This window comes from Leopardus geoffroyi, chromosome A3, assembly GCF_018350155.1.
Source record: "Leopardus geoffroyi isolate Oge1 chromosome A3, O.geoffroyi_Oge1_pat1.0, whole genome shotgun sequence".
Taxonomy (NCBI): domain Eukaryota; kingdom Metazoa; phylum Chordata; class Mammalia; order Carnivora; family Felidae; genus Leopardus; species Leopardus geoffroyi.
Genome location: NC_059336.1, coordinates 117,210,138 through 117,223,431, shown reverse-complemented (window position 1 = coordinate 117,223,431; position 13,294 = coordinate 117,210,138). Strand labels below are relative to the sequence as shown.

At 36.8% G+C, this 13,294-nt stretch overlaps 1 protein-coding gene and 2 non-coding genes across 3 annotated transcripts in view; all 3 read left to right on the top strand.

Annotated features, from left to right (window-relative positions):
• WDR43 (WD repeat domain 43) overlaps positions 1-13,294 on the top strand; it is a 47,422-nt gene that overhangs the window by 28,741 nt on the left and 5,387 nt on the right. The window contains exons 8-14 of the mRNA XM_045447286.1: positions 288-459; positions 1,960-2,046; positions 2,922-3,053; positions 4,538-4,669; positions 9,694-9,780; positions 10,393-10,424; positions 11,423-11,486. Of these exons, the coding sequence (XP_045303242.1) occupies positions 288-459; positions 1,960-2,046; positions 2,922-3,053; positions 4,538-4,669; positions 9,694-9,780; positions 10,393-10,424; positions 11,423-11,486 (706 nt within the window). The remainder of the gene's footprint in view (positions 1-287; positions 460-1,959; positions 2,047-2,921; positions 3,054-4,537; positions 4,670-9,693; positions 9,781-10,392; positions 10,425-11,422; positions 11,487-13,294) is intronic.
• LOC123581771 lies at positions 2,511-2,590 on the top strand. The gene has a single exon (XR_006704001.1). It is a non-coding gene; the product is annotated as a small nucleolar RNA SNORD53/SNORD92 (small nucleolar RNA).
• Positions 3,347-3,422, top strand: LOC123581772. The gene has a single exon (XR_006704002.1). It is a non-coding gene; the product is annotated as a small nucleolar RNA SNORD53/SNORD92 (small nucleolar RNA).

Here is a 13,294-nt window from a genome sequence, read left to right as displayed (position 1 = left end):
GAGTCCTCTGGGACTGAAGCACAAGGCAGCGAGAGAGTACCTGGGATCTTGGCGCCCTTTATGGGGCTTGACAATGGGATGGAAGGGCACTTGGTGTCCAGGCAGATTTGGTGGTGAGGTCTTGCTAGATGAGGTCTTGACAGCAACACTAGTGGTGTGGGGATCCTGGTCACTCTGGTGATAGTGTGGAGGCCACAGGAGGTTACATTTCTTGACTTGATGCCAGCTTCAAAGCATTCATATGAGACGTTTCAAATTTTCTGATTTATTTTTTTTTTCATTTCTAGATACTGCAAAAAGCCTTTGACTTCAAATTGCACAATTCAGATAGTGACACCTGGGAAAGGCAAGAAATCAACACCAAAGCCCATTCCTATTCTAGCAGCTGGGTTTTGCTCAGACAAAATGTCATTGTTGCTTGTATACGGCAATTGGTTTCAGCCCACCATTGAGCGAGTGGTACGTAGATACTACTCTGGAGTAAAGCAAAATAGCATCAACGTGGACATGAGAAAAAAAAGATGACTGTGGAGTGATTCATTGGTCTGCTTATTTGAATACTTAAAAAGAAGTCATGTATTTTCCTGTAACTGAAGGATCTTTCACTGGGTAGTTTATTTTAGTTTGTGAGAGCTATGTATATAATTTTACTTCATCTAGCATATCAAATATTTTTTTTTCAATATATGAAATTTATTGTCAAATTGGTTTCCATACAACACCCAGTGCTCATCCCAAAAGGTGCCCTCCTCAATACCCATCTCCCACCCCCATCACCCCTCAGTTTAGCATATCAAATATTTTAATCCTTAGTCAATATGAAAAATTATTTCAGATATTTTATTCGCCTTTTTTTTTGGTATTCTGTCTTTGAAATCTGGTATATATTTTCACTTATGAACATACCTCAGTTTGGAATAGCCACATTTCAAGTGCTCAATAGCCCCACATTTACTAACATTTACTAACATAACAGGGTATGAATGAATTTTACCCAAGTACCCAAAAGATACATATTAATAAAAGAGCCTTTAGTAACAGTACTCATTGAGTTTTCTAAGTGGAAATGTAATGGGTGGTGCAATTACTTAACTTTTTTGAAAGTTTCTTTGGAGACTTTTGGTGAGTTATGGGCGTGTCCAATAGGTGATTTCTTTAGCTTGCATTTATACTGCTTTTATTCAGTAAGGCCTTCTGGGAGATGATGAGTGAAATATTATGTGCCCAAGCAAACTCTTGTGGAGTTTATTTTACTTTTTAAGAATTTAACACATGGATATGGTTTAATAAAAAAGGGAGAAAGGTATTAAGCTATAAACGTAACTCTCCGTGCTGTACCTGGACCCCCTAACCGTCCTCTGAAGATGCTGCCATTGTTTCCTGCTTGTTTTGTGTCCTACCAGATGCTGATTAATTATATGGGCACAGAACAGAGAATTACATAAAACCTTACAGGCTTATGGGTAACATGTACTTTGCTGCATCTGATTGTCCCCCTTGTAATGGCACATCAGGATTTAGAGATCCACCTTACAGCAATTTGTTCATCAGCAGTGCTATCTTTGACTTGCTTGTGGAAAGTATAGTGGGGGGACCCTAAATAGCCCAGATTATTTTTTTACAAGGGTGACAAACAGGAATCTTTAAAAATCTGTTATAGTTTAAAAACCTCTTCATCTTTTAAAACTATACATGTGAAAAATTTGAGCGGTTCATAACCGAAAAAAGTACACATTATGCTTAATATCTTCAGAGTTGACCCACTTTTCTCTGCTGCCATCAGTCCGAGTAGTGGTCAGTCTGAGTGGCTGAGTTTTGTGGGGAAGCTTTCTATACTTTTTTGTATTTTTATGAAAATGCACAAGTACACATTGGCTTTTCATGTTATTCTTATTTCCAATTGCTTTGTTTGACATTTCCGCCCCCTTTCTTCCCCCCTCCTTAAAATTATATTCCCAGGCTTTAAGTTCCAAAGAACCTCACATGTGTTTAGTAAGAGACATTTCAAACTGCTGGGCCCCCAAAGTAGAGACGGCTATAACAAAGGTGAGTGCATTTCATATTAGAAGTTGAGAAAAAAGAGATTTGGGTGAATTGAATTGTTATATAATATTATGTTTAGACTCTTTAATACCCTCCTTATGATCTTAACAAATTGGTGAGATTAAGTTTTAGGTAACAAGATTATACAACTTCTTTCCTGTGCTTTTGATCTGTTGAATGAATGAGTGAATAGACAACTAAAAGTTAAAGACTTGGGAGTTAGTCCTTTACCCCATGTGTGATCATTAAATAAATACAACATTTGTCAATAACTTATTTTGCTGATTTCAGCATTTAAAGGAGGAATCCTATATTTAAGGATATAAAGCCCTAAATGATGGGTTTGGAATTAAATACCATATTTAAGCTTATCATCATGATTTTTTATTTTGAATATAACATGGCATCTACATGTACATACATGTTTGGCAGTTTAATGAAAAAAAAAAAAAAAAAAAAGCCAAGACCTGCTATGATGACATCCATATATGGTTTCGCTTCTGGCTGAGTTTCAGAGATGACACCTTTCTCTTGGCTGTCTGAGCATTTCTGGCAAAGCTGGATTACTGGAGGTGGTAGTAAAATGTACAACTTCACTCTCTAATGTTTTTAAGTAATCTTTAAATGTTGTTTTTCCTGGTTTTTACTCATGTGCTATTGAAAACCTTAAAACTATAAACTTTCAAATTATAATTTGGAAACTTATTTACTAACATTCAATTAAAATTTGTCTGTAGTTCTTATCATATTAAGTTAATTATGTTAAGATTTTCCAGTAGAAAAACCAATTAAAAGCTGTTAGTTTTCTTTGGGGCTAAATCTTACAAGGACTAAGGCATAATTCCCTTTGTCACATGCGGGCTATTCCTTTTTAACAGGTGAGAACACCAGTGATGAATTCTGAAGCAAAAGTTTTGGTGCCTGGGGTACCTGGTCATCATGCAGCTATCAAACCTCCTCCTTCACAAACTGAGGAAGTAGAGAGCAAGAGGAAATTAGGGGAAAATGAGGTAATAAAATCACTGACCATTTTTGAGTTTGAAATGTAAGATTACTCATGAGACTAACAAATTATTGGGTAGAGCCAAACTTGAAACTTTAGGAACGTAACTAAGATTGCTGCTGGTTCCCTCTCTCATCCCGAGCAGCACAGGTTCAGAAATTCCAAATTGTAACCCGAGGCTTCTACTTGGCCACTGTTAATGGAGAAGACAGACTCTTACTAACTAAAGAGGGTGCTGTTTTGACCATTGTTAGCAGTCAGCTGGGTCACATAATTGAATACAGTACCTTAAGCCAGGACTTGCTGTGATGATTTCCATTGGGTTTCGCATGTTGCTGAGTTCCAGTGATGCCTTTTCTCTTGGCTGTCTGAGCAGTTCTGGCTAGTTTAGTGAGTGTTGGCCTTTAAAAGTGGTCATCACTATAACCTCTTCAAGTGCTTACAAACTTCATTTTTTCTCAGCTCCCTAGACCTTCCTGTGGCTACTGTACTTGTCTCTGTAGACCTTTTTCTTATGTGTCACCCTAAATGATGTGAAATTTTAATTGTTTTATCATTAGAGAAAGATTATGTTTCTTTACCTGATTTTAAATGTCTTCCTTTGTAGGGTGTGTGGGGGGATGGGGCTGAATAGTTGTTCATTAAAATTATTCCTTAGTAACATGGTATATGTATTTAAAAATAACATGCCAACTTTCTTTAACTTGGCCTAGATCCAATTATTTAATTTCCTCCTGCCTTTTTTGATTTTTATGCTAACCTAAATAGGAGGCTTTGCCAGAGCCTATTTGCCATAGTAGTCACAGAGTATTTGTATTTTGATTTAGTTACTAAAAGGCGTACAGAACATGGTTGTTAGACTTGTTTTAATAAGAGATAAGTTCTCTACAATTGAGTTTTTGTGTAGCAAATTGCATCCTGTTTATTTACACTTAAATTTTAGATTCTTTTATCAAGGGAACTTGATTTAGTAGAGCATCTTCTAGAAAATCATCATTTGGAACTAATAAAACGAAAAATAGGAAAAGACATTTTAAAAATTGTTTTGGGAACATAGTCGTCTTTATTTTTCATTTTCTTTTGATAATTTTCCTTTTTTACAGATCTGAGGCTGATAACCAGGGGTAGTTCTAGAAGGGAAAGTTCTTTTGATAATAGGTCTTTTCTTGTGCTTTAGTAATAAGATACCAGATCTGTGTATTTTTTGAATCTTCTTTAGAGAGATGTTTTTATGAATTACATTTTCAAATCATGACTTCTCATGCACTTCCAGATCACTAGGATCTGGAACCTTGGATTGCAGATAATACATTGGTCTCCATCATTGGCTTTATGGTAGTAAGATCTTGTTGGAATGAGAAAGCTTGTTTGTGTTTTTCATTGTGAACCAGTCAGTGCTTTTGTTTTTTGAGACATAGGAACAAAGTAATTCGACCAAACTACTTTAGGCCTTGTCTAGATTAACATTAATAGATCATTTCTGTTCTGCAGATTAGCATTGAAGAGCGCCTGGGAGCACTGGATATAGATACAAAGAAAGAGAAGGATGACCTTCCACAGACAAATAGCTTTCCAGTTCTTCTCACACAAGGATTAGAAAGTAATGATTTCGAAATGTTAAATGTAAGTATTATAGCAGTTTTTAAAATGAATTAGTACAGTTAATTTTTCTTAGAAAGTGATTGACATAGCACACTCAGACTGAAGAGTCATGTGATAAAGCTGTTTTGAATTTAATATTTTGTGAGTTTAGTCAAATACACATCACTTGGTGGCACTATACAGACAGTCACCAACCTACAAAGGCATTGTATTAAATTATTTTGAACCTGGAATGCATTTTCTCATAGAAATATTGTTCTGAATTGTTATTAGGTCTTAGGCTTTAGTTCACAAAAGCCTTTATAAACATAGTGTAGCTGAATTATAATACTCAGCATTCTAGATCACAATTTATATTTTTTTCTGTAGGAAAATGCGTTCCTGAGTTTTTACTCTGGATTCCAGAAACTTATTTCCCCCTGGCCGTGAGAGGGGGCGGTGAGGTGGAACCTTGGCAATGGGTAGGAGGTTTGGGGGAAAAATTGAAGAGGGTTGGGGGTTATCTTGTGAAGTATTTAGAGGTAAAATACTAGAAATTTATATGAGGGAAGCATTTATTATTTGTGTGTTTGTAAGTTGGTGACTGCTTGTATGAAGTGACTTAATTAGGTCCTCTTAAATTCCAGAATGTAACAGTGATCTGTACAGAAAATTGAAGTGTAAAAATTGGATTTAAGCACTGCCTAATTAGATTAAAGCAGTTTATATTTTCTTAAGTGCATTTATTCTTAGTGACTCAGCAATATTATGGTGCCACTTAGTATTGATATACCTTTTAATATGTAACCTGTGAATAGCATCTTTCTGATTTATATTTTGATCTAAATGGGAATATCTTATATTTGCGTTTAAGGTGACTTTTGCATAAAGGGGAAACTACATCCTAAAACTTAAAATTGCTTGTAAAATAGTTTGTAAGTGTATGTAATTTGGAAGGTGGATTTTAGTTTAATATGGCATAGAAATCTAGGTGAAAAATAAGCTGTAGAAAACAGCTGACAGTTTTTAAAATACACTGTTAACTTACCTGTCGTTATTGCCTCCTTAATTGTGCTTTGAAACCTTCCTCAGTAGTATAACTAAATCAGTTCCCAGTTTTTTTTTTTTAAAGAAACATTTCAAAACATTTAAAAAATTATTACAGTGGACCACCATGGACTAATCACTCAGTTTCAGAAATGATCAAATCTAGCCAGTCTGTCTATGATGGTTTCATTTATCTGCCCACATGTCTCCCCACATTATAGTGAAGATATTTTTTAGAGACATCATTTTATCCATAACTAAATCCCTGTTCCACTGACAATAGCAAGTCCTTTTAAAAATAACCACAATCCAGTGTGCCTGGGTGGCTCAGTTGGTTAAGCGTCTGACTTCGGCTCAGGTCATGATCTCGCGGTTTGTGAGTTCAAGTCCTGTGTCGGGCTCTGTGCTGGCAGCTTTCTCAGAGCCTGGAGCCTGCTCTGGATTCTGTCTCCCTTTCTCTCTGCCCCTCCTCTGATCATACTGTCTCTGTCTCTCTCAAAAATAAATAAACGCTAAAAAAAAAAAACCCATGATCTGTTATCACACCTAATAAATAGTAATTACTTAAAACCATCAAATATCCATCAGAGACCATCAAATATCCCTGATTCTCTCATAAACTTCTTTAGTTTTTATTTTTGCTTCCTTTAAAACAGGATCCCTGTGAAGTCCACACAGTATTGGGTAGATATATGCCTCTTCTGTCTCTTGCAGTTAATTTTTTTTTAGAGGAGCTGAGTTATTAGCTGCATAGAGACCTCATAGTCTGTATTTTGTCTCCTGCAAAACTCCATTTTATTGGGTCATTTAATCCAATAAATGTTATCATTAAAAATTTGTTTTTAACGTTTATTTTTGAGAGAATGGGACAGAGCACGAGTGGGGAGGGGGGCAGAGAGCGGGAGGGGGGTCGGGGTGGGTGCACACAGAATCTAAAGCAGGCTCCAGGCTCTGAGATGTCAGCATAGAGCCCGACCCGGGGCTCGAACTCATGGACCCCGAGATCATGACCTGAGCTGAAATCGGATGCTTAACCGACTGAGCCACCCAGGCGCCCCAATAAATGGTATCATTTAACATGTTCCTCTGTCATATTTTCTATACACTGGTAGTTGTATCTCAAAGCTTGTAGAGATTCAGGTTAGAATCTTTTGGTACTTCAAAGTTGACAGTGTGTCCTTTTATTAGGTGTCACAGTTTTTGGGACAAATGAAATGATGTTTATGGAAGCACTTCTTAAATTATAAAGCATTGTACACATAAGACTTTCTCATTATTGTATTACTTAAGTAGAAGTAATTGGAAACTAGAATCCTGAAAAATAGGGTGCTGGAAAAGACCTGTAAATGTTATAGTGAGGGCTTAAAATAACCCTTAAAAAAAAAAGTATAGGGGCGCCTGGGTGGCGCAGTCGGTTAAGCGTCCGACTTCAGCCAGGTCACGATCTCGCGGTCCGTGAGTTCGAGCCCCGCGTCGGGCTCTGGGCTGATGGCTCAGAGCCTGGAGCCTGTTTCCGATTCTGTGTCTCCCTCCCTCTCTGCCCCTCCCCCGTTCATGCTCTGTCTCTCTCTGTCCCAAAAATAAATAAAAACGTGGAAAAAAAAATTAAAAAAAAAAAAAAAGTATAGAGATTTTCCCATACTGTATTGCCTGGGAGATGCATTCACATATTCTGTACTTCACTCTAAAATAAAAAGCGAGACAAGTTAAAAAAAACAAAACTTTTTTCTCCTAAAAATAGTCTTCCCCATTCCCCAAAGTGATCTTATGAGGACACATGAAATATAGTAGGAGGACTTAAAGAATGAAAGAAGGGAGGTAGCAATGGCAGGGATACATCATGTGACTAAAACTGAGGTTAAGAATCCCCACCTTAGAGAGGTATCTGAGTAGCTCAGTCGGTTAAACAACACCAGCTTCAGCTCAGGTCATGATCTCACAGTTCGTGAGTGCAAGCCCTGTGTCAGGGCTCTGTGCTGACAGCTCAGAGCCTGGAGCCTGCTTTGAATCCTGTGTCTCCATGCCATAGAAAACTTGACGTTAAACTTGTGGCTTTAGGAAGGTGGAAATTTGACTCAAAAGAAAAGGCTATAGCTTATGAAAAGAGAAGAGAAGCCAAGTTATTGGCACCCAGAAAAGATAGAGATTTTAAGATTTTTTTTTTTTCAACGTTTTTATTTATTTTTGGGACAGAGAGAGACAGAGCATGCACGGGGGAGGGGCAGAGAGAGAGGGAGACACAGAATCGGAAACAGGCTCCAGGCTCTGAGCCATCAGCCCAGAGCCCGACGCGGGACTCGAACTCACGGACCACGAGATCGTGACCTGGCTGAAGTCAGACGCTTAACCGACTGCGCCACCCAGGCGCCCCAGGATTTTTAAAAATTTACTTAATTTTTGAAAGTGCCATTTATAGTAGTACCAAGAAGTTAAGATAAATGTATAAAAGATGACTCTCCCTCTACATTGAAAATTACAAAAATTGAGAGAAATTAACAAAGATTAAAATATATAGATATCTAAACCATGTTTGTAGGTTGAAAGATTTAATATTGTTAAAATGAGGAATTTCCCCCACATTTGTGTTTTTAGTGCATTCCCAATTAAATTTCAACATCTCCAAGTAAAATTGGAGGACTTACCCTACTTGATTTCAAGATAAAGTTACAGTAATCAAGATAGTTTGGTATTGGTGAAAAATAAGTATAAATTAAGAAACCACAATAGTCCAGAAAAAGACTACACACAATTGATTTTCAATAAACATACTAACTTAATTGAGAAAGTAAACTGTTCCCAACAATTGGTCCTGAATCAACCAGATATCCATATGGGAAAAAACACATCTCAACTCTTCATGAAAGTCGACACAAAATACATAAATGTAAAACCAAAACCTGCAAAACTTCTAGAAAAAAACAGGATAAAATCTACACAAACGTTTGTGGATGAAGTCTTAGATGGCTTCCCAGCAAGCCATCTACAGGAAAAAATGGTCATTTGGACTTCACGAAAGTTGAAATCTTTTGCTCTTGAAATGACACTGTTAAGAAAGTGTGGGAAGGCAAGCTGCAGGCTGGGAAAAAATGTTTGCAACTCCTTCATCAGACAAAGGATTCATATCCAGAATACACAAACATCTGGATAATGAGACTCAGGTCAAAAAACCATTGGTAAAGGTGTGAACAGATCCTTCACAAAAAAATTCAAATGGCCAATCAGTGCATGTAAACGTGTTCTATGTCATTAGTCATCACAGATGAGCAAACTGAAGTGACAGTGACGTGATGCTGCACACCCATTATGGACCCATAAAAGACAGTTCCTCTGTTGGGGAGGATGTGGTGCAGCTGGAATGTCCTGTCATGGTGGTGGGGATATAAAATGGTATAGCTACTTTGGAAAACAAATTGGTGACTTCTTAAAAGTTAAGGATTTATTTACCTTAAGACCCAGTCATTCTACTGCTAGGTATTTACCTGGAGAATCAAAAATACGTTCATATAAAGACTTGTACATGAATGGTCATAGCAACTTTATATTTTAATAGCCAGAAACTAGAAAAAACCTATCTTTTGATTGGCCTAAAATCTTATCAAAAAGTTGATAATTGTAAAAGTTTTGTTGCGAAGTGTGGTTTTAGTGTGTTTTGCTCACTCTTATGTGGTTGTAACTCTAATTTTATGTAATGATGGTTTGGCAGCTTCTCTAAAGTGGTATATATCTGTATTTAAATGTATAGAGGTGTTCTGTATTATATAAAAATTTGTTCATAAAGTTTAAAATTTGTAGAGAAGAAATCTGTTTATCAAATGCCCTGATTCCTGAAGATTATACTTGCCTGATAGCCATGGACATTAACATAACATTTTTCAGTCAGTCCCTCCAGCAGCCGTCATTCACTAAAATTCAGTTTGTAGTTTGTTTGGTTTTTAAAATCATTTTTACTGATAGTTTCTCCTGTAGTGTCCTTAGCTTCTGAATATGCTTATCTTTATATTTCTTTTATTTCCTCACAGAAAGTACTTCAGACTAGGAATTTAAACCTAATTAAGAGGACTGTATTAAGGATGCCCCTGCATGCTGTTATTCCATTGTTGCAAGAGGTAACTGAATATTCTTTTCATTTTAAGGTCCTTACACTGTGTATTAAAGAGAACCTGTATAGAGAAATGGATTTGCAGTATATAAGCAAGCAGAGTGTTTAGAGTAGATGATAGATCTACTTAAATAAGATGGACCTAATCCATATTTTTTCTGTGTATTTTTTTATTGAGATATAATTCACATATCATAAGATTCACCCCTTTCATGTGTACAATTCAGTGTTTTTTAACATACTCACAGATTGTGTAGTTCTTACCAAAAAAAAAAAAAAAATCCTGTACCAGTTAGCCACTCCTCATTCTCCCTTACCCTCAATTTCTGGCAACCACAAATTATTTTCTCGCCCTGGATTTGCCACTTCTGAACATTCATTCATATAAATCCTAGCCAGATTTTTTATCAGGTAATTACTCTTATTGTGGGAAGTATTCCTAGATTATGTTTGTTGAACATTGAAGAATTAGGAAATTTAGGAATTGTTTAGGAATAGTGATTTCCTAATAGTCTTTTCTATATTTTCTTTGTTCTTCTGGATGTTATGTATTGTGGGAATTGGTGCAGATTTGCTGCCTCTGACGTACTGTTGCTAATACTGTTTTTCTCCCCCTCAGCTTACAAAAAGATTGCAGGGACATCCTAATAGGTAAGATACTTAGGTGACTTAAATTGCTTTGATTTTATAAACATTTTAAAGGTGACTGTTAAAAACAGCAATTTCTGACAGCATGAAATTACATAGTGGGTAGCCCCAAATTCTAAGTAGGAAGACTCTATAAGGGTCAGACATTGCTCTTCCTACTTACTTGAAGGATTCTTATTCCTAAGATTTTAGTATAGTTTTCTCCTTTCTTTTAGGAAACTCGTGTTTGGTGTTTTGTTTTATTATCAGGTCATTTAATGAATTAGTCTTAAGATTTCATCCTAATCATATATAAAACTGCCATTTGTAGAATTCTCCCAACCTAAGATATTATAAGGAAGTATTTTATATGACTGAATTTTGTGGGTCTTGTTAATAATCTGATGATTAAGTATATAAATAGGAAGTTGGTATGTCAAAGATCCTAAGCTTTAAGTGTAGTATTTTCGGTGCTATAGTATATAATATAGTTTTTCTTTTAGTTTTCTTCTCCCTCATAGACTCCAGTAGTGTTTGGAGCTCACAAAGAAAAGCCAAATAATTCATCGATTAGGCTGAGCTTATACATTTTTTTGGTCTGTATTTGTCTGTTAATGTGGCATGGAAATCTTTTGCTATTTGTACCTGATAGTGAGTAGATGTTCGGGGTAAAATGCAAAGTCAGTTAAGCCCAGTTTACTGAGCCCATAATTACTGTCTGTTAATTATGAAGTAAAGTTTGGGCTTTATTCTTGAATTGTTTTAGAGGGAAGGGAGTTTTGTCCTCTTCCAATCCATGTAACTCCCCCCTCACAATCCCTCCAGATATAGGTATATTTCAGATCTCTGATAGAGTCTGAAAGGATGAGAAGTCAGTGGTTTATTTCGTAGTGTTGTTTTCACAGGACACAATTTATGGATCTTCACTTGGCCTAAATTCTTCTAATATTACAACTCAGTTGTATTTAATTTTGAATTTGTGAATATTTGTTTACTTGGGTGTTTTTTTTTCTTTTTTTCAGTGCTGTTTTAATGGTTCAGTGGCTAAAATGTGTGTTAACGGTCCATGCATCCTACCTATCCACAGTAAGTCGTCAGCTGTAGTTGGCTTTGATAAAGATTATAAACTGAGGGGTTAATAGAACCATCCTCTCTCCAACTGCTCTTCAGCCATCAGCTGCTGCTTTTAAAGATTTTATTTTTCCCCAGGTGTGTGGTGTAGTAATGTCCATTGTTGCCTTTTGTAAATTGGCCTCTTTTTTTTGCCCTGGGTTTTAAAAGTAATATATATTCTGTAGAGAACTTTGAAAAAATACAGAAAGGAGAAAAGTAACATACTGACTTATATTAGCCTTTAGATGTAGTTTTCTATGTATGTAACCTGTTTCACAAAATTATTTTTTACGTTGTATGTATCTCTCCCCTGTCCTACCTTGTCCCAGGACAATAACAAATAGCTTGTGGTAAAAATGAAATTAAATATTTAATACATGTCATTTTGTAGGACTGCTGTAAGCTCTTGATTATCTATGCAAATGGGAAGCATGGAACATAAAATCTTAAAGCAACTCCAGAAAGAAACAATTTTATGTCATAATATGAATTGTGTTCTTTGCCACATCATCAAATCAGTTATGTTTTAATTTTATTATTTAGTGCCATGTAATAGGTTTTCTTAAGAAAATTCTTAATTTTACTCTTCCTTTAAACAATTTTTTTCAATGTTTGTTTATTTTTGTGTGTGAGAGAGCACAAATGAGTAGGGGAGGTGCAGAGAGTGAGAGAGAATCTGAAGCAGTCTCCAGGCTCCTAGCTGTCAGTGCAGAGCCCAGTGCAAGGCTCGAACTCATGAACTGTGACATCATGACCTGAGCCAAAGTTGGACACTTAACTGAGCCACCCAGGCGCCCCTGTTCTTACTTTCTTAACACAGTTTCATTCAACTTCGCCTGGTCCCTTGTCCCTTGTTCTGTCTCAGGCTCCTTTCCCCCTTCATTAGTTTAAAATTGGAGAAACAATTGGATAACCAGCAGTGTGTTCTTTGTGTCTGGGGAGAATTCGCCAGGATGTTAGAATGTGGGGAGGTACGCTGTTGGGTTTCCCAGGTTGCAGAATCTTGGGAGGGCAGTTGAGGGCAGTGGTGAGTGGAGTGGCTGATTGGCATCTGATGGGCAGGCACAGAGTCCCACAAGCTTCCAGACTTGGGACTGTGGCTGGTAAACCGGGCAGCACTTACTTTGTGACCTCATTTACTTGTTTAGAAGTGAAAAGAGCCCTAGGAGGCCTTGTAGTGAAATTCATTCCCGAATCAACTCCTAAGGTTGAACTGCTGGAGTAGTAGTTGTGTAATGTTCACAGTCATGGCAAAACAGACCAAAGAAGCATGGTATAGAGAGGACTCGACTGCCAAGAGTTCTCTCACCTCAGAAAACAGTGGTTTTCCTTCTACATTTCCTTCCTTTCCTCCTTCCTTATCAGGTATCTTTACCTTCTTTAAGCCGAGGGACTGTGCTAGGCATGGGGCTTAAGTAATGGACAAGACACTCAGATACCCATATTCCTGGAACTTACCTTCTGAATAGGGACAAATAAGAGATGATGGTAATTGGAATGTGATCATGTTAAACTTTGTTTTATTCTTTTTGTGTCTGTTTGCTATTTAACATGTAAAGGAAATACTCTTATTTATGCTAAATTGTCAGTGATAGGAGGACAAGTAAAGGCTAATTAAAGGGCAGAGTAGGGTCCATTTTTTTGTTCCTATGGAGGAACAATTTAATCCGTGCTTTAATTCCTTAAGCATGGTTCATAGGATTCATTAATAGGGAGTATGTTTGAAATACGATAAGGTCAGCTTCGTACTGTGTTGCTCTGTTGTGCTGGTCTCTGGTCTC